Here is a 21,207-nt window from a genome sequence, read left to right as displayed (position 1 = left end):
TACTCGGGAGGCTGAGGCAGGAGAATGGCGTAAACCCGGGAGGCGGAGCTTGCAGTGAGCTGCCATCCGGTCACTGCACTGCAGCCTGGGCGACAGAGCGAGACTCCGTCTCAAAAAAAAAAAAAAAAAAAAAAAAAAAAAAAAAGAAAATGTCATCATGATTTACATACATTTTTGGTATAATTTGAATGTTTTAAATAATATTACATAATCTCCCAAAACGTCTTTCCTAATTACTTTCAGAATTCTACCATATGTTTATCTGATTTATTGAATTATGGAAGGGCAATGCAGACTAAGCCTTCTATTCAGAAATAAAAGCAGAAGGCAGATATGCATGGGGATTTGCAGTTACTATTTCTCTTAAGATATCAAGAATATTTTACCACAATTCCTGTTTCTTTAGTTTTTTCATATTTTGTTTTATATCTTCATTTGCCAGCACTATTTTGTATAGTAGAATATATCGTAGTAAGATGTGAGATAAAATGTTGAATCAAATATTAGACCAAATAAAAGTTTTTATTCTTTCCTGTCATTTTTATGAACTAATAATTCATACTTAATGATCCCTGAGAAAATTAGGAAGTAGGAATAATAGGAATGAACCTAAGGCTATCAGACTCTTAAGAAACATAAAGCTAAGCTCTTTAGACATGAAGGTAGATGATAGATAAATAAAGACCCATGGAGTGTGTGTGCGTGTGTGTGTGTGTGTGTGTGTGTGTGTGTGAAGTATGCTTCGCTCCATGTCTCAGGGCCTGGATGTCCTAACTTGGGGAAGCTGTGACTATTAGCTGTCCCTCTTCATATTGTGGCCATTCCTCATGTGGCTGGTCTGTGTGGAACTCTGAGATTCAAGTTCACCACCTCAACTTATAAAGTGAGCCTGTCTGAGATGCTGAGGGCACTAGGGCTGCTGCCACTCTAGTGCCTGCACTGGTGTGATGAGCCTGCTGTTTGAGTGGGGTGTTCTCAGAACAGGAGTCTCAGGGTGTGACTCAAACTGTGTTATCTCACACAGTGATCTCATTTGGCAGCGAATTCTTCAATTTTGCATGGCGGAAATCAGATATTTCTTTAAGGATTTGTGTTTTAGATGTGATGTCAGGCTATTGGGGAGTAGTAGGGGACCTACTGAGTAAAGACCCTTTACTTTGCCCGGTGAAGTATTTGGCATGTGTAATAGTCTATAGGAAGCATTGGGCGAGAACACTATTTGTAAATATTTGGCCTCAAGGTTCTGATGTGATGGCTCTATTTCTGTAGTGTCCTGGCCAGTGGTGATCTTAGCCAAAAGCCCTTCCTTACTGACAGGAGAAATAGCAGTTCTGGGTACCTAACCTGCTTAACTGAGGGATGTGATGCTGGGTTGATTCAACACTTGTTCTTCCTGGAGCATAGCTGGTGACTGCTCTAATAATTCTGAGTCTTTCCTCTTCCTCGTTCCCCTCTCTTATCATCTACTTGCAAAACCACATCCTTGGGAAGCTTCCTGATTAATGGTCTAGATAAGGAAGCTATAGAAATATCACTTTAAGTGCTTAACATACAATATTTAGAAAGCTTTACTGATTGCAAGAAGAGTTTAAAAAAGATATGAAAGAACAATCACTAAATGCGTTGACAATATATGTGTTAAGTGAACAATATGTGCCAAAATGGACAGATGAGAGGTGTACATTGGGGTGTGAGTTGATAATCCAGCAGGTTGTGGGATTAGAGGGTCTATAGAAAAGACAAAGGAAGAACATACAAACACATTTCAAAACACTGTCTTTCAAACACCTAAAGCCTGTTTGGAAATAGAGAGCAAGAATACATATTGGATTATACTTAGTTTTTATTTTCCCCTAGATTTCAGACTTTAAGTACTCTGAACTTCTGCACTCTGCAAACCTACTTCTAATTATTTACATATGATAACGTGAATCTATGCAGCTTGTTCTCTATAGGGTGTTCACAGGGAACCATATGGGCATGGTTCAATACATAGGTTTTGAGTGAATGCTTGTAACTTTGGTTCCATTGTCTCTGTTTCCTTAAGGTGGTGTCCAAGAGTACATTTTTGTAAATAAAAAGGCTATAGTACACATCCTTAAGGGCAGCAAGTAGAAAACGTGCTGGGGAGACTCAATCTCACTTTGGAATCTATCCTGGGGGACAAATGTCTCTACAAATGGAGTGGAGAAGACAGTTTTAAAGAGGAAGTTAATATAGGTAAAATCTGGAGTTTTATGAGAGAAAGAAAGAGGTAGAAGAGAAAATTTCAAGCTCAAACAGGGTCATCAGGTGGCACAACGCGGTCAATGTCTGCAAACCCAGAGGTAAGTATTACTCTCCCTGTTTATAGTTCCACGGAGGAGAGGTGACTTGCCTGTGGTCATACAACAGAGCAAAGAAAAGGCTTGGACTAGAACTCAGGCCTTTGTTAGGTCTCTCCTTCCTTCTAGCACATTGGCAGATTGCATGAGGAAAGTAGAGGTATAATTGAGTTCATGTACAACAATATGGCATTCAGATAAAGTGAATCAGGGCAGAAGTTTTATGATTTAGGGAAGGTGTAAGACAGGAAAAGATCTTCGTTCCCAATTAAGAAAGAGATTCCTTGACCATCAGTTAGAGATTCTCCCAAGTCCCTCTTTGCCGTAAGTCACTGAAACTGAGATCCAAGGCAGGGCCTCCGTGAGTCAGGAGCACTTAACCCAGTGGAGCGATTTCAGCACAGGATATTTCCTATTCTGAGTATCCTGCACATGCCAGTCGTGGATAAATTTGCATTTGGCTTAAGAAATTGCTGGATCAGCATTGTTTTGGGTAGTTTCACTTCCTGCTGGGTGAGGTAGCAGGCTCTATAAAGAGATCTTCTGCTGCACGACTCTTAAACCCCTGGTACCTGAGCACTGATCTGCCTTGGAGAACCCGGTGAGTCTGCTTCCTTGAGTTCCTCTCTTCTTTGTGCCCTGAAATGTTGAGTTTAATCTGAATATAGCACGTTTGGTGGATCTAATCCTATGAATATTGACTTGATGTTACTTAGTGGATGAAAATTTAGGGTTAGAGCACAACGATATGCTATTTTAGCTTTCTTTTGTTATACAGGTTGGTATCCATATGGACAGAGAAGTTAAGGGGTAACCTTTGATATGAAGAAGAAAAAAGAGCAAGGATTTTTCTTTATTCTCTGTCTTTCCAGTGTCCTTTACAAAGGTTTGTGTCTTAGCAGGTGTGAGAGACTACAGTTCTCCCTGAGCAGCCCTTTGCTCTATGCCCAAGTCAGCCCACTGGGACTTTATAACAGATAATGATGAAAGGAATAGCCTATTAAATTGCCCAGGGGGTTTGAACTTGTGACCACCTTTCTTGAATTGGTTGTTTTCAGGGAAATAACATGCTTGATTCTTTATAACAGAGATAATTTATTTGGAAAAACTGTATGAGAAAACACAGGATTTCCCAGGGACAATGAAGCAATTTGTTAAAGCAGAAGCGAGAAACCAGAAAGTTGTGAAAAGGGAATTAAGAATTTAAATAATTTCTTAGAGATTGGATAAATTACATTCCATGGTATTACACAAGCTTTGGCTTCTCTCTCTGGAGGAGTCCCTTCCCACAAACACTGTCATATCATTTCTTTCAGATTCTGAGACTCCAGCAGGATGTCTTACCAACAGCAGCAGTGCAAGCAGCCCTGCCAGCCACCTCCTGTGTGCCCCACACCAAAGTGCCCAGAGCCATGTCCACCCCCGAAGTGCCCTGAGCCCTGCCCACCACCAAAGTGTCCACAGCCCTGCCCACCTCAGCAGTGCCAGCAGAAATGTCCTCCGGTGACACCTTCCCCACCCTGCCAGCCAAAGTGTCCACCCAAGAGCAAGTAACAGCTTCAGGATTCATCAGGAGCATGAAAGGATAAGGATATTTGGCTCACCTCGTTACACAGCTCCACCTGCATCTTCTCATCAAAGCCATCCAGGGATACATGGGAGCTTCTTTCCCCTTAGCCAGTGATCTGCCCGTGATGTGCCCTGACAGCAAAAGCTTCCCTTTATGATGCTGCCATACTGCCACTATCCAGGTGGAGACTTAGAAAGGAAATCCTCAGCAGTGCCCGTTCTCAGAGCTTTGGAAGAAAGACCAGCAGCTCTGTCCCTGGGAACCATCAGAGAATTCTGTTGATGTTTCCTGTGTCTGTCATGAGCCTGGGCATGAGCTTCTACCACCTGTGCAGTTGTCACTTTCCTTTCACTCCCTGAATAAAGTATCTATGCATAATATTTGTGAATGGATCTTTGTTTATTTTCAAATCTGCTTTATTAGCAATATCATGTAATCATTCGGATTTATTTCAATCTTTCTTTGATTCACAGCAGGATCTCACAATTTGGGTCATACCAAAGATTATTCCTGTATCACTTTAAACCCCTTTTACTTTCCTTAATTAGCATTTGATTGATTTGAGGATGATATTATTCAACTTCTCTGAATGTCAGTCTCTTTACTGCAAAGTAAGCAAACTAACATTTACATCACAAACTAGTCTAAGGCATAAAATTTGATTACTATCTGATATTTGGTTGGCACAATACCTGACACGTAATTAGCTGTCATTTGGTAGAGTTTTATTTGCAGCAACATATCATCACTGTTTTCACCATCACCATCATCATCATCATCATCATCATCATCACTCCCCACTACAAGCACTACCGTATTTGTTCCAGCAAGAGAGTGGCTTGGCTGTAACTAACATAGGAAATAAGAAGACTCTCTAATGTTACTTGTATTGATTCACAATACTCGTACACATTTACTGCATACATGTGATTTTTTTGCATGAATAGAATGTGTAATGATCAAGTCAGGATATCAGGAAATGTCGGGCATTCATCACCTGGAGCATTTATCATTGCTCTTTGTTGGGAACATTTTAATTCTAGCTATTTTGAAGCATACAATACATTGTCGTATACTGTAGTCACCTTCCTCTGCTATCAAATATTAAAACTTACTAATTTTATGTATCTATATGGTTTTACTCATTAACCAGTATTTCTTCATTCTCCATCCCCCTGAACAACTTTCCTTGCTTCTGGTATCTATCATCCTACTATTCATCTTTATAGATCAACCTTTGTAGCTCCTGCATATGAGTGAGAACATGCAATATTTGCCTTTCTCTGCTTGATTTATTTTACTTAACATAATGACCTCCAGTTCCATCCATGTTGCTGCCAAAGACAGGATTTCATTCTTTTTATTATAATGGAATAGTATTTCATTGCGTGTATATACATATTTTCTTTGTTCATTCATTCATTAATGGACACTTAGGTTATACATCTTTTCTATTGCAAATAGTACTGCATTAACCATGGGAGTTCAGGCATCCTTTTTCACGTACTGATTTCTTTTCCTTTGGATGGCTACACAGCAGCTGGATTGCTGGATTGAATGGTAGTTCTGTTTTTAGTTTTTTGAGAAATCTTCTTACTGTTTTCCATAGCAACTGTACTAATTTGCATTCCCACCAAGAGTATACAAGGCTTCTTTTTTCTTTGCACCCTCTCCAGCATAGTTTTTTTTAACTTTTGTTTTAAGTTCAGGGGCACATGTGTAGGTTTGTTATATAGGCAAGCTCATATCACATATAGGCAATATGGTTATTTTTCCTGATCCTCTCCTTCTCCATACCCGGTGGTAGCTGCCAGTGTCTGCCGCTTTGAGGTGTCCTTGTTTTCTCATCATGTAACTCACACTTATAAGTGAGAACAAGCGGTATTTGAATTTTTGTTCCTGTGTTAGTTTGCTAAGGATAATGGTGTCAATTTTTTAGATGATCAGATAGTTACAGGTGTGATACGTTATTTCTGGCTTCCTTATTCAGTTGCATTAGTGTGTGTCCGTTTTTGTAAAAGTACCATGTTGTTTTGGTTGCTGTAGACTTGTAGTATAGTTTGAAGTCAGGTAGTGTGATGCCTCTAGTTTTTTTCTTTTTGCTTAGGATTGCCTTGACTATTTGGGCTCATTTTTGGTTCCATATGAATTTTAAAATAGTTTTTTTTCCTACTTCTGTGAAGAATGTCATTGGTGGTTTGATAGGAATCACACTGAATCTGTAAATTGGGCAATATGGTCATCTTAATATTATTGATTCTTCCTATTTATGAGCACGGAATGTGCTCCCTACATTTGTGTCATCTCTGATGTTGTTCAGCGATGTTTTGTAGCTCTCCGTTTAGAGATCTTTCACCTCCCTGGTTAGCTGTATTCCCGGGTATTTTTATTATTTTTGCCACTATTGTGAATGGGATTGTTTGTTAATTGGCTCTTGGCCTTGTCTTTTGTTGCTGTATAGGAGTGCTAGTAATTTTTGTGCATTGATTTTGAATTCTGAAACATTGCCGAAGTTGTTTATCAGCTGAAAGAGCTTTTGTTTCGAGACTATAGGGCTTTTTTTAGACATAGAATCATGTCATGTACAAATACGAATAGTTTGACTTTCTGTCTTCCTATTTTGATGCCTTTCTCTCTTTATCTTCCCTGATTGCTGTGTCCAGGACTTCCCATACTAGGTTGAATAGGAGTGGTGAAAGAGGGCATAATTGTCTTGTGTTGGTATTCAAGGGCAATGCTTCCAGCTTTTCGCCATTCAGTATGATATTGGCTGTGTGTTTTACGTAGATGGCTTTTATTATTTTGAGGTAAGTTTCTTTTGTACCTAGTTTATAGGGAGTTTTTAATATGAAAGAATTTTGAATTTTATGGATAGCTTTTTCTGCATCTATTGAGATAATCATATGATTTTTGCCTTTACTTCTGTTTATGTGATGAATTGCATTTATTGATATGTTTATTGTTGAACCAACCTTACATCCCAGGGATAAAGCCAACTTTAAAGTGGTGGGTAAGCTTTTTGATGTGCTGCTGGATTCAGCTTGCCAGTATTCTGTTGAGAATTTTTGCATTGATGCTTATTGAGGATATTGACCTGCTGTTTGTGTGTGTGTGTGTGTGTCCCTGTCAGGTTTTGGTATCAGGATAATGCTGGCCTCATAGAATGAGCTAGGGAGGAGTTCATCCTCCTCAATATTGTGAAATAGTTTTAGCAGGAATATTTATTTAGCAGAAAACAAGAGCAGATACTAGCTCTTGTTTGTATATCTGGTCACATTCAGCTGTGAATTTGGCTTGTCCTGGGCTTATTTTGATTGGTAGGCTATTTATTACTGTTTCAATTTTGGAGCTCATTACTGGTCCTTTCAGGGATCCAAATTCTTCCTGGCTCAGGCTTGGGAGAGTGTATGTGTCCAACAATGTATTTGTTTCTTCTAGATTTTCTAGCTTACGTGCATAGAGGTGTTCATAATATTCTCTTATGGTTATTTGTATTTCTGTGGGGTCAGTGGTAATATCTCCTTTGTCATTTCTAAATGTGTTTACCTAGATTTTCTCTCTTTTCCTCTTTATTAGTCTAGTTAGCAGTCTATTTATTTAATTAATTAAAAAAACCCACCTCCTGGATTTGTTGAGCTTTTGAATGATTTTTCATGTCTCAGTGTCCTTCAGTTCAGCTCTAATTTCAGGTATTTCTTATTTTCTGCTTGCTTTGGGGTTGGTTTTCTCTTGATTCTCTAGTTCTTTTAGTTGTGATGTCATGTTGCTAAATTGAGACCTTTGTAACTTTTTGATGTGAGCATTTTGTGCTATAAATTTCCCCTTAATATGGCTTTAGCTGTGTTCCAGAGATTCTGGTATGTTGTATTTTCATTCTCATTAGTTTCAAAGATCTTCTTGATTAGAGCCTAATGAAATATGTGGATTTGATCCTGTCATCATGATGTTAGCTGGTTATTTTGCAAACTTATGTATGTGGTTGCTTTATAGTGTCACTGTTCTGTGTACTTAAGTGTGTTTTTGTAGTGGCTGATAATAGTCTTTCCTTTTTATACTTAGCACTTCCTTCAGGAGCTCTAGTAAGGTATGTTTTGTGGTACCATATTCCTTCAGCATTTGCTTGTCTGAAAAGTATCTTATTTCTCCTTCACTTTTGAAGTTTAGTTTCTAGTTGAAATTCTAGGTTGGAATTTCTTTTCTTTAAGAATGTTGAAAACTGGCTCCCAATCTCTTCTGGGTTGCATGATTTCTGCTGAGAGGCCTGCTGTTAGTCTGCTGGGTTTCCCTATGTAGGAAACCTGACCTTTCTTTCTAGCTGCTTTTAACATTTTTTCCTTCATTTGACCTTGAAAAATCTGATGATTATATATCTTGGGGATGATGTTCTGCTGTAGTATCTTACTAGGGTTCTTTGCATTTTCTGAATTTGATGTCTGTCTGTCTTGCTAGGTTGGGGAAGTTCTCATGGATGATATCCTGAAATATGCTTTCAAGCTGGTTACACTCTCCCTATCTCTTTCAGGGACATCAATGATTCACATATTTTGTTTCTTTAGAAAATACTATTTTTTGAGATTTTGTTCATTTCTTTTAACTCTTTTTTCTCTATTCTTGTCTGACTGTCTTATTTCAAAAAGTTAGTCTTCGAACTCTGGAATTCTTTTCTCTGCTTGTTCTACTCTATTACTAATACTTGTGATTGCATTAGAATATAACTGACCTGATAGAACTGAGAAACACACGACAAAATGTATAGTTTCTAGTGTCTTTTTCAGCTCTATCAGGTCAGTTATGTTCTTTTGTATACTGACTATTTTGTCTGTCAGCTCCTGCATTGTTATATGGTGATTTTTAGTCTTCTTGGATTGGGTTTCAGAATACTCCTGCATTTTATTGATCGTCCTTCCTATCTATATTTTGAATTCCATTTCTAGCATTTTGGCCATCTCAGCCCAGTTCTGAACCATGGCTGGAGAGGTCATGTGGTCATTTGGAGGAAAGAAGGCACTCTGGTGTTTTGAGTTTTCAGAATTCTTGCATTGCTTCTTTCTTATCTTTGTGTCTTATATTCCTTCAGTCTTTGAGGTTGGTGATGTTTAGATGGATTTTATTTTTTTAAATCTCATTTGATAACCTTGAGGTTTTGATTATGGTGTAAGGTCAATTCAGATGACTGGCTTCATTTGTGAAAGATTTTAGGGTCCCAGCACTCAGCTCCCAACTCATGGACTGCATGCCGTAACTCTGGGGGAACTGTATCAGGCCTGACTTTGTTCTTTGGCTCCCCCAGGTTAGGAATCCACTGTGGTTTGGAGGCTGAGGTGCTCCCTGACCCCTGGTCACTACACTGTGATGAGTGGTGTCAGCCAAAGTGTTTTGTAGTGTAGGGGCAGGGGGATCCATTCCTGTTTGTATATGCCAGGAGCAGTGGCAGCATGGCAGGGTGCATACTTTTAGGCTGAGGCAGGGTTCTTGCAGGTGCTAGTGTACTTGCCTCTGTGGGGACATTCACCACAGTGGTGGAAGCAATGTTTCTTGGCAGGGTACAGGGTCCCTGCTGGAGACTGTGTGTGTGTGGTCATACTTGTAGTGTTCTTGGGTTGTGGGTGGGGTGTGGTGGGTGCAGGTCTGTGTGCTTTCTCTCTGTGCTGTGGGCAGGGGTGGTTGTTTGGGGTGAGGAGTTTCCACTGTTTTCAGTGCCTGGTTTCACTCCTATGGCAGTGTTGGCACAAGGGTATACACTGGCATGAGCAGTGCACTGGCCGGGGTGTGGCTTCCTGGCTTTGTGCTTGCCATGGCTCTGTGACTACAATGGTCATCGCTAGGGAGAATGAGCTGACTGTACTCTCACTGCAGCAGTGGCAGGGTAGGATGCACACACTCACATGCACTGGTAGGGAGAGGAAAACAAAACCCATTCATGCACACACATGCCAGCAAAGTGACATGGAGTGTTGCTCTGGGCCCAGGGGAAGCTGTAGTGTGTGGAGTGAGCAGATGGGCTGGTAGGTGACTGTGGGTGGCTGCCCAGCTGGAGTTCTCCACTTGTCAGCTGTGATCTGTCAGCACAGAGGCTACAATGTGGGTCCCAAGGTCACATGAGTTTGCCCTGCAAGCAGGTATAGCCAGGCTGGCAAGACGGGAGAGACCAGCTGACCACGGAGTGCTCAGGTCAGACTTTCCCAATCTGAAGCACAAGATTGACCTGCACAGTTCAGGTCCAACAGCTCCCCAAGGGCTAAAGTCTCCAATGTGAGCAAGTTTAGCCTAGTGAGATGGCCATCCCTGGCCCTGCTCCACTACAGACACTCCCCAACCAAACCCTTTGGGCTCCACATCAGCTGGCATGCTGCCCCTGTCACTTCTCTAAGCAGCTCTCCCTGCCAACTGGAGTGTCCCTGGTGGTTGAGGGGGTCTCCTCCTGCAGGGATTCCAGAGGCCCATGGCGGGAGTGGGTTGCTCCCTGCGGGTTCAACTTAGCTGTTCCCCTGGAGTTACTGGAGGCTAGGAACCAGTCCTGGTGTGTAGTGTCCCTGTGCAGGGCTCCCAACTTTCTCTCTTTTCAGCCTAGCTTCAGGATCTTCTCTTCATTCACTCTCAGTGCCTTCTCTCTGAATATCTGTTAGAAGTGCACCTGTCATCTCCGTCCCTTAGTGGTAGCTGTTCCACCTGACTGCGTCCTGTTGGCCATCTTGCCCAGGGCCACAGGAATTATCTGGCATGCTAAATGTTTTTGAGGCTTTTTTGCATCAATATTCATGAGGAATATTGGTCTGTAGTTTTCTTGTAGTGTCTTTGTCTGGCTTTTGTATCAGGATAATGGCGAGCCTCATGGAAAAAGACAGGAAGTAGTCCCTATTTTCAGTTTTCTTTTGTGAAAGGGTTTGAGAAGGATTGGTATATACTTCTCCAGTAAATCTTTCTGGGTCAACACTTTTCTTTCTTGTGAAATTTTAGATTAGTGATTCAAATTCTTTACTTATTGTATCTTTTCAAATTTTCTATTTCTTCAACATTTGGTTTGCTGGATAGTGTATATCTAAGAGTTTGTTCATTTCAACTGGTTATCTGATAAACTGACAGAATTGTTCATAGTTTCTGCTTAAAATTTTTTTATTTCTGTAAAATCAGTAGTAACCTCCTCACTTTCTTTTAGATTTTAGCTATTTGAACGTTATATTGCATTTTTTCCCTGTAGTTAGTCTGTCTAAAGATTTTTCAATTTTATTGACCTTTACAAAGAAATAAAACTTAATTTTATTGATTTTTCTCTACGGTTCGCTTGTACTTTATTAGTATCTCTACTCTAGGCTCGTAGTTACTTTTTTGGGGTTTAGTGTGCTTTAGTTTTTGTAGTTTCCTAAGCTGTAACATGAGGTTATTGATCTGAGATATTTTTCTGTCATTAAAAATGTATGTGGGTATGGCTATAAATTTCCCTGTTAGCACTGCTTTTGCTGCAAACTATAAGTTTTAGTTTGATGTGTTTTGTTGTCAGTAGTCTCAAGTGATTTCTAATTTTCTCTGTGATTTCTTTTTTGACCTGTTGGTCATTTAAGAGTTTGTTGTTTAATTTCCACAAATTTGTGAAATTTCCAGTTTTAATTGGGTTATAGGTTTTTAATTTTATTCTATTGTGATTGGAAAAGTACTTTGTATGATTTTAGCCTTTTAAAATATATTAACTTGTTTTGTAGCCTATTATGTGGTCTATCCTGGAGAGTGTTCTTCCATTTTCTCTTAAGAAAACTGTAAGGGATATCCTGTTCTTTCTGGTTGGAGTGTTCTATATTTGTCTGTTTGTTCCAATTGGTTTATATATTTAAGTCCGCTATTGTTTTTAATTTCTATCATTCTATCCATTTTTGAGAGGGAAGTATTAGAGTTTTCAACATTTGTTTTAGACCTATCTATTTCTTCTTTTAATTTCTCTCACTCTATCTTCATATATTCTGGAGTTCTGATGTTCAGTAAATGTATGTTTATAACTTGCATAATTTCTTGGTGAATAAATCTCTTTATCTATATATATGTCCTTTGTAGTACTGTATAACAGTTCTCAAGTTAAAGTTAATGATGTCTAATGTTAGTGCAGCCACGTCTGGTCTCTTCTGGCAATTTACATGAAATATCTTTTTCTTTCCTATTACTTTCACCTCCTTTGTGTCTTTAGCTGTAAAGTCAGTCTCTTTTAAACAGCAAATAGTTGAATCATTTTTTTTTTCTTTTTGATTCAGTTCCCCAGTTTGTGGTGTTGGGGAAAGTTTAATTCATTCACATTTAAAGTAATTACTGATAAGGGAGGTCTTCCTTCTGCATTCACTCTTTTCTGTATATTATTTGTCTTTCAACACTTTCTGATTTATATTTACTTGATTTTTTTGTACTAAAACTATTTTATTGCCTTTTTACTTTTGTGTATACTTGAAAATATTTATTTTGTGATTTTGATTGGGATTATGTATAATATTCTAAAGTTATAGTAATTTAATTTGAATTAACACTATGTAACTGCAATAGCATAGAAAAGTTGACTCACACCCAGTTGGCCAACGTGCCAAAACCCTGTCTCTACTAAAAATACAAAAATCAGCTGGGCGTGATTTCCGAAGCACGAGAATTGCTTGAAACCAGGAAGCAGGGGTTGCAGTGAGCCAAGATCTTGCCGCTGCATTTCAGCCTGGGTGATGAAGTGAGGCTCTGTCTCAAAAATAAAAATAAAAATAAAAACAAGAGAAGTTCACTCATACAATCTTATCCTCTTTTTATGTTGAGTTCACAAATTACATCTTTATACATTGTGTGTTCACTAACACAGATTTGCAATTATTTTGTACACATTTGCATTTTAAATCTTGTAGAAAATAAAAAGTGGAGTTACAAGCTAAAATTACAATAATGCTGGCTTTTATGTACCTGTATACACTTACCAGAGATTTTTGTGTTCTCATACAGTTTCAAATTTCTCTCCAGCACTTTTTTCAACCTCAGAGGCTCTCTTTATCATTTCTCATACAGAAAATCTAGGGGTAATGAACTGCCTTAAGTTTTGATTTCCAAGAACATTATAATTTTATCATCATTTTAAAGGACAATTTTGCCAGCTGTAGAATTCTAGGTTGAAAGAAGTCTAGGTTTTTTTAACTTTCAATTTATCATCCCATTGCCTCCTGATCCTAAAGATTTTTGGTAAGAATTTGGTCAACTATTTATTAATAATCCCTTAGATATGATGATTCACTTCCCTCTTGCTGCTTTCAATATTCTCTCTTTTGATAGTTTAATTATAATACGTCTCAGTATGGGTGTCATTGAATTAATTTAACTGGGAGTTTTTTGTTCTTTTTGGATGTGTAATTTTGCATTTTTCAGAATTTGTATAAATGGAACCATACAGTATGTAGCCTTTGAGACTATTTCTTATGTATCAGCTTCATTTAAAATTCAGCCATGTCTGTGAGTTTTGATAGGTCATTCCATGTTATCACTGCATAGTATTCCATTGCTTGGGTGTGATGCACCCCAGTTAATCAATTGAATTGTTGAAGGGCATCTTGGTAGATCACAGATCTTGGAGATTATGAATAAAGCTGCTATAATTATTTGAATGCAGATTATTTTTTGTCAACATATTTTGAAATCTGTTAGATCAATTTTTGAATGTGCTTTTGTTGACTCATATAATAAAATTATGTTTATCTCTTTAAGATTGTGAATTAGTTTTGACTTTTCTCATAACTTTTATGTTTTATTTAGCCTTTCTCCCACTTACAGCAGAATTCAGGTCTCTTGTCTTATATGTTAGAGTTCAAACAGTTTTTTCTCTCCAAATGTTTTCACAATTTTGTCTGTGTTTCTTTGTTTTCCTTTTTAACTTTTTTGGAGGGAAACCATGGCCTATGCAAGTTCATCATCTTGAAAAGATTCTTACAAAAAGAAGTATCTGATTCATTCCATTATTTACCACATATCCTTCTCATTCTCATCTTAACACTAAGCATATGGGATTCCTTTATATTACTAATAGCTCTTGAAATTATGCTTTTAAATACACTAATCTAACATATAGAGACAATAAAAGTAGAATATATAGGGTCTATTCACTTTGGGAAGATTAATGCTAAAGAGCTATTCAGTTTCTTATAAGGATTTAGCTTAAAATTTAGGTAATTTGCCACCAGAAGGAAAGTGATATTTAAAGGAATGATTTCTTTATTATCCTAAACAACTAACTACAGTAACAGCAAACTAAATTGGAGGTAACATTGTATATTTTTTTCACACAGAATACTAAATCTCTGTAAATGCTATTTGTTTTTACACATGAACAAATCCACATATTGCTATTTATTGTATTTAGATTTATTTTCTTATATTAACTGAATTCAGAGGAAAGTCAGAGAGAGTCCAAACGTCAGGGAACAATTAAACCACCTGGTTTCTATCCTATGCTCAAAATCTCTGCTTATGTTAACTCTCATTTTCATCACATAGAATAAGTGTCAAAATCATCCCATCGTATTGTTTCTGCACACTTCATTTAAATCACATATTTGCATTTGCTTTGTCCTAAAAACTTCTGGCACACACTTCAATAAGATAATATAAAAGATGTTAAAGGTGAAGCAAATAACTTTCTCAACCATAAACAACTTGAACTGGATATCTTGTCTCTATCTGTTTCATTAACAATATATTACTTTAGCATTTTGAGTCCTATCTGTAGCCTGTGCTAAATACTTTAAATGCAGTCTCTGCTTTAGTTGTTTTCTCATGACAATTAGCGGTAGGTACTATTATTATCACTATTTTCTATTATCGTTACTACCTGTTCTACTAATCACCCATTTCTTCCAATTTCATCATATTATGGCCAATTTATGCTTTCCATCCCCCTGGCTCTTGGATAGTAGTCAAACTCATTCCTGATTTTTTTTACCCTAGTATGATCTCCTAATTTTGGTAAACTGTTTCATAGATACATATGAGATACATATGGCTATGGAGTGTCTGTGGCTTCTGTGTGTATATGTCAATGCTATGAGTACGGGAGTTATTACTGGGGTTTTCTTCAAGAAAGATTTTAGTAGTGAGGTGATCAAATGTAGAGCTATAACAATAAAACAACTGCTGCTTACATCCAGTCCCACCTTTAGTGTCTGGCCAAAAATGCTGAAAAGAAGGAAGACCGCTTTCTCACTAATTGGACAATGGACAGGCTTGTCTCTGCCAGCTTTTCAAAGTAGGATTTTAAGATTCCTTACTCAATAATAGGTAACATTGGGAGAATATTTTGAAAAGTAAAACCGGAAAATAAACATCATTTATAATTATACCAGCCAAATATAATCACATTTAATTGGTTGTTTTACATATTTCCTAACTTTTAATAAATACATGTTAATGAAAATGTTATCATCCTTTACATAAGTTTTAGTAAAATTTGAAGGTTTTAAATAATATTAAATAATCTTTCAAAACATCCTTCTTAATTATCTTCAGAATTCTACCGTATATTTATCTGATACATCGAATTATGGAAAGACAATGGAGACTAAACCTTCCATTCAGAAATAAAAGCAGAAGGCAGATATGCATGGGGGCTTACAGTTACCATTTCTCTGAGCATAAGAAGAATATTTTGCCATGATTCTTGTTTCTTTATTTGTTTACATATTTAATTTTAAAACTTCATTTGCTAGCACTATTTGGTTTAGTGGAATGTATCATAGTAAAATGTGAGATAAAATGTTGAATCAAGTATTAGACCAAATAAATTTTTTGTTCTTTCCCGTCATTTTTAAGTACTAATAATTCATACTTAATGATCCCCTAGAAAATTATGGAGTGGAAGTAATAGGAATGAACCTAAGGCTATTAGACTCTTTTTTTTTTTTTGAGATGGAGTCTCGCTCTGTCACCCAGGCTGAAGTGCATTGGCGCGATCTTGGCTTACTGCAAGCTCCGCCCCCTGCGGTTCACGCCGTTCTCCTGCTTCAGCCTCCCGAATAGCTGGGACTACAGGCGCCCGCCACCGCGCCCGGCTAATTTTTTTTTTTTTTTTTTTTTTTTGTGTGTGTGTGTTTTTAGTAGAGACGGGGTTTCACCGTGTAAGCCAGGATGGTCTCGATCTCCTGAACTCGTGATCCGTCCGTCTTGGCCTCCCAAAGTGCTGGGATTACAGGGGTGAGCCACTGCGCCCAGCCAGGATATTAGACTCTTAAAGAACATAAAGCTAAGCTCTTTAGACATGAAGATAGATGATAAAGACCCATGAGGTGTGCGTGTCTCTCTCTCTCTCTGTGTGTGTGTGTGTGTGTGTGTGTGAAGTGTGCCTTGCTCCATGTCTCAGGGCCTGGATGTCCTAACGTGGGGAAACTGTGACTCCTAGCTGCCCCTCTTCATGTTGTGGTCGCTCTTCATGTATGGTCTGTGAGGAACTGTGAGTTTCCAGTTCTCCACCTCAACTTGTAAAGTGACCCTGTCTGAGATGCTGGGGGCACTAGGGCTGCTGCCACTCTGGTGCCTGTACTGCTGCGATAAGCAGCCTGTTTGAGTGGGGTGTCCTCAGAAGGGGAGTCTCAGGGTGTGACCTAAACTGTGTTATCTCACACAGTGATCTCATTTGGCAGCGAATTCTTCAGTTTTGCATGGCAGAAATCAGACATTTCTCTATGGATTTATGTTTTAGATGTGATGTGAGGCTCTTGGGGAGTAGTAGGTGATTTATTGAGTAAATGACCTTTACTTTGCCCAGTGAAGTGCTTGGCATGTGTAATAGTCTATAGGAAGCATTTAGTGAGAACACCATTTGTAAACACCTGGCTTCAGGGTGCTGACATGATGACTCTATTTCTGTAGTGTCCTGGGCAGTGGTGATCTTGGCCAAAAGCTCTTCCTTACTGACAGGAGCAACAGCTGTTCTGGGTACCTAACCTACTTAACTGAGGGATGTTACGCTGGCTTCATTCAACACTCCTGCCTTTCCCGGAGACAGCTGGTGACTGCTCCAGTGATTTTGAGTCTTTCCTCTTCCTCATTCTCCTTTCTTCTTATTCACTTCTAAAACCACATTATTGGAGAACTTCCTGATTAATGGTCCAGATAAGGAAGCTGTAGCAACATCACTTTATATGTTTAATACACAATACTTAGAAAAGCTCACTGATTGCAGGAAGAGTTTTAAAAAGTTGTGAAAGAACAATCACTGAATGCATTGACAATATATGTGTTACGTGAACAATATGTACCAAAATGGACAGATGAGAGGTGTACATTGGGGTATGAATTGATAATCTAGCAGTTTGCGGGACTAGAAGGTTTATGGAAAAGAAAAAGGAAGAACATGCAAACAAATTAAAAAACACTGAGAAGCATCTAAAAGTTGTTTGGAAGTAGAGAGGAAGAATACATATTGGATTACCCTTTGTTTGTATTTTCCCTCAGAGTTAGACTTTAAGTGCTCTGACCTTCCTCACTCTGCAAACCTACTTTTAATTATTTACATACGATAATGTCTATGCAGCTTGTTCTCTATAGGATGCTCACAGGGAACCATATAGGCATGGTTCCATACATAGATTTTGAGTGAATACTTGTAACTTTGGTTTCCTTCTCTCCATTACCTTTTATAAACAAAAAGGCTGTAGTACACATCCTTAATGGCAGAAAGTAGCAAACGTGCTGGAGAGACTAGATCTTGCTCTCGAATCTGTCCTGGGATGCAATTGCCTCTACGAATGTAGTGTAGAAGCTACAAATGTGGTATAGAAGACAGCTTCAAAGAGGAAAGGAATATATGTAAAAATCTGAGGTTTTATGCGAGAAATAGGTGGCAAAGAAAATTTCAGTCTTGAACAGGATCAGCAGATAGCACAATGTGGTCAGCCTGCAAACCCAGAGGTAAGTATTATTCTCCTCTGTTTATAATCCCAGGGAGGAGAGGTGACATGCCTGCCGTCATGGAACTTAGCAAAGAAAAAGCTTAGCTCAGGCCTTTGTTAGGTCTCTCCTTCCTTCTAGCACATTGGCCAATTGTAGGAGGAAAGTAGAGGTAGAGTTGGGTTCATGTACAACAATATGGCATTCAGCTAGAGTGGATGAGGACAGGAAGTTTTATGACTCAGAGTGGGTAAGATAGGAAAGGATCATTGTTCCCAATCAAGAAAGAGAGCCCTGGACAACCAGTTAGAGAATCCCTTGATTATCTCTCTGACATAAGTCACTGAAACTGAGATCTAAGGCAGGTCCTCTGTGAGTCATAAGCACTTAACCCAGTGGGGAGATTCCAGAACAGGATATTTCCTAGTTTGAGAATCCCTCTCATGCCAGATATGGATACATTTGTATTTTACTTTGGACGTTGCTGGACAAGCCCACTTTTAGGCAGTTCCCACTTCCCACTGGGTGGGGCAGCAAGTCCTATAAAGAGGTTCCCTGTTGCACCACTCTTAAACTCCTGGTACTCTAGCACCGATCTGCTTTGGAGAACCTGGTGAGTGTGAGTCCTTAAGTTCCTCAGTTCTTTATGCCCTGAAATGTTGAATTTAATCTGAAAACAGCAAGTTTGGTTGATACAATTCTGTGACCATGGGTTTGATGTTACTTAGTAGATGGAAATTTAGAATTAGAGTATGGTGATATTCTATTTTAGCTTGTTTCTTGTATACAGTTAGGTGTCCATATGGACAGAGAATTTAATAGGAAAGCTTTGAATTTAAGAAGAAAAAAGAACAAAGTATTTTTTCCCCATGTTTTCCTGGTGTCTTTTTCAAAGGTTTGTGTCTTAACAGGTGCCAAGAGTCTACAATCCTTCCCAAACAGCCCTTTGTTCTGTGCTCAAATCAACCCACTGGGACTTTACTACAGATAATGATAATAGAAATGGCTTGTGAGATTGCTTATGGTATCTGAACTTGCCACTGCCTTTCCTAAAGATGTTATTTTCACAGAGATGACATGCTTGGTTCATTACTACAGAGATATTTTCCTTGGAAAAATTGTATGAGAAAACACAAGATTTCCCAGGGCCAAGGAAGCAATTTGCTAAAGTGGAAGGGAGAAATGAGGGAGTCTTGAAAAGGCAGTTAAGAGTTTAAATAATTTCTTGGAGAGGGAGCAATAATATTTCATGGTATTACATAAGCTTTGGCTTCTCTCTCTGGAGGAGTCCCTTCCCGTGAACACTGTCGTATAATTTCTTTCAGATTCTGACACTCCAGCAGGATGTCTTATCAACAGCAGCAGTGCAAGCAGCCCTGCCAGCTACCTCCTGTGTGCCCCACGCCAAAGTGCCCAGAGCCATGTCCACCCCCGAAGTGCCTTGAGCCCTGCCCACCACCAAAGTGTCCACAGCCCTGCCCACCTCAGCAGTGCCAGCAGAAATATCCTCCGGTGACACCTTCCCCACCCTGCCAGCCAAAGTGTCCACCCAAGAGCAAGTAACAGCTTCAGGATTCATCAGGACCATGAAAGGATAAAGATAATGGGCTCACCTTGTTCCACAGCTCCACCTGCATCTTCTCACCAAAGCCTTCTATGGATGCACAGGGAGCTTCTTTCTCCTTAACCAGTGACCTGCCCGTGATGATCCGTGACAGCAAAAGGTTTCCTTTCTGAGGCTGCCATACTGCCACTGTCCAGGTGGAGCTGAGAAAAGGAAGTCCTGGGCTGTGCCGGCTTCCAGAGCTTCAGAAGAAAGAGCTGCAGCTCTCTCCCTGGGAACCATCAGAGAATTCTGTTGATGTGTTCTGTGTCTGTCTGTCCCCTGGGCATGAGCTTCTACCACCTGTGTAGTTGTCACTTTCCTTTCACTCCCTGAATAAAGTATCTATGCATAATATGTGTCAATGAATCTTTTGTTTCTTTTCAAATTTGCTTTATTAGTAATGTTATATGATCATTTGGATTTAGTTCTATCTTTCTCTTATCCCAGGACCAGGATTTCACAATTATTGTCATCTGAATTTTGGGTCATATCAACGATTATTTTTATATCATTCTAAACCCCTTTTATTTTCCTTAATTAGTGTTTGATTGATTTGAAGAACAAATCAACCAGGATTTTAATCTCTTTATTCCAAAATGTGGAAAATAATATTTATATTACAAACTTATCTTGGGCATAAAATGGAATTAATATCAAGAATTCGGTTGACACAATTCCTGACATATCATTACTACTCATTTGATAGTAGTCTATTAGCAGCAATACATTATCATGAAAACAGAACTACCATTTGACCCAGCAATCTCACTGTTGGGTATATACCCAAAGGAATATAAATTGTCCTAACATAAAGACACATGCAAGTGTATATTTATCGCAGCCATATTCACTATAGCAAAGACATAGAATCAACCTAAATGCCCATCAATAGTAGAGTGGATTTAAAAAATGTGATGAATATATGCCATTAATTCTACACAGCTATAAAAAAAAATCAGATCATGTGTATTGTAGCAATGTGGATCAAACTGGAGGCCATTATGCTAAGCCAACGAAATCAGAAACAGAAAACCTAATACCATGTGTACAGCCGTTATGGAAAACAGTATGAAAGCTCCTCAAAAGTTAGAAATAGAAATAATATATGATCTTGCAAACCCACTACAGGGTGTATACCAAAAAGAGATGAAATTAGTATGTCAGAAAGATATTTGCATTCCCCTGTTTATCACAGCACTTTGCACAATAGCCAAGATATGGAATCCACCTAAGTGTCCAGTAACAGATGAATGGATTAGGAAAATGTGGTTTATATACACAGTAGAACACTATTCAGCAATGAAACGAATATAATCTTATTTGTGACAACACGGATGAACTTACAGGACATTATGTTAAATGAAATAAGTAAGACACAGAAAGACAAATATTGTATGTTCTCCTTCATATATTGGAGCTAATAAAGTTACTCTCAGGAAGATAGAGGGTAGAACAGTGGTTACCAGGGATTAGGGAGTATGTAGGGGAGGGAGGGAAGGGTGGGGAGAGGTTAGTTAATGGGTACAAAGTTACAATTAAATGGGTATAAAGTTACAAATAAACATAATAATGAACTATAATTTTTATTTATAATTAAACTATATAATTAATTGTATTATTACAGTAACAAAATATAAATAATACAATTTAATTATGATTAAATAATAATTAAATGGGTACAAAGTTACAATTAAATTAAAAAGTTACAATTGAATACATACAATTACATATACACCATAGAATGCTACACAGCCATGAAAAAGGAAGAAATCATGTCCTTTGCAGCAACATGAATGAAACTGGAGGCCATTATCCTGAATAAATTA

At 38.4% G+C, this 21,207-nt stretch overlaps 2 protein-coding genes across 2 annotated transcripts; both read left to right on the top strand.

Annotated features, from left to right (window-relative positions):
- Positions 1 to 260: 260 nt before the first annotated feature.
- LOC100998324 (small proline-rich protein 2E) lies at positions 261 to 5,099 on the top strand. The gene has a single exon (XM_021923836.2). It carries the CDS (start codon positions 3,660 to 3,662, stop codon positions 3,876 to 3,878), a length of 219 nt encoding a protein of 72 aa, XP_021779528.1. The 5' UTR covers positions 261 to 3,659; the 3' UTR covers positions 3,879 to 5,099.
- Positions 5,100 to 16,008: 10,909 nt separating this feature from the next.
- On the top strand, positions 16,009 to 19,733 carry LOC100997976 (small proline-rich protein 2D-like). Its single transcript, XM_009181585.3, has 2 exons — positions 16,009 to 18,388; positions 19,101 to 19,733. Exon 2 carries the CDS (start codon positions 19,120 to 19,122, stop codon positions 19,336 to 19,338), a length of 219 nt encoding a protein of 72 aa, XP_009179849.1. The 5' UTR covers positions 16,009 to 18,388; positions 19,101 to 19,119; the 3' UTR covers positions 19,339 to 19,733.
- The last annotated feature ends 1,474 nt before the right edge of the window (positions 19,734 to 21,207 follow it).

This window comes from Papio anubis, chromosome 1 (assembly GCF_008728515.1).
Source record: "Papio anubis isolate 15944 chromosome 1, Panubis1.0, whole genome shotgun sequence".
NCBI lineage: Eukaryota > Metazoa > Chordata > Mammalia > Primates > Cercopithecidae > Papio > Papio anubis.
The sequence above is the reverse complement of the archived record's forward strand: the minus strand, read 5'-3'. Positions and strand labels throughout refer to the sequence as shown.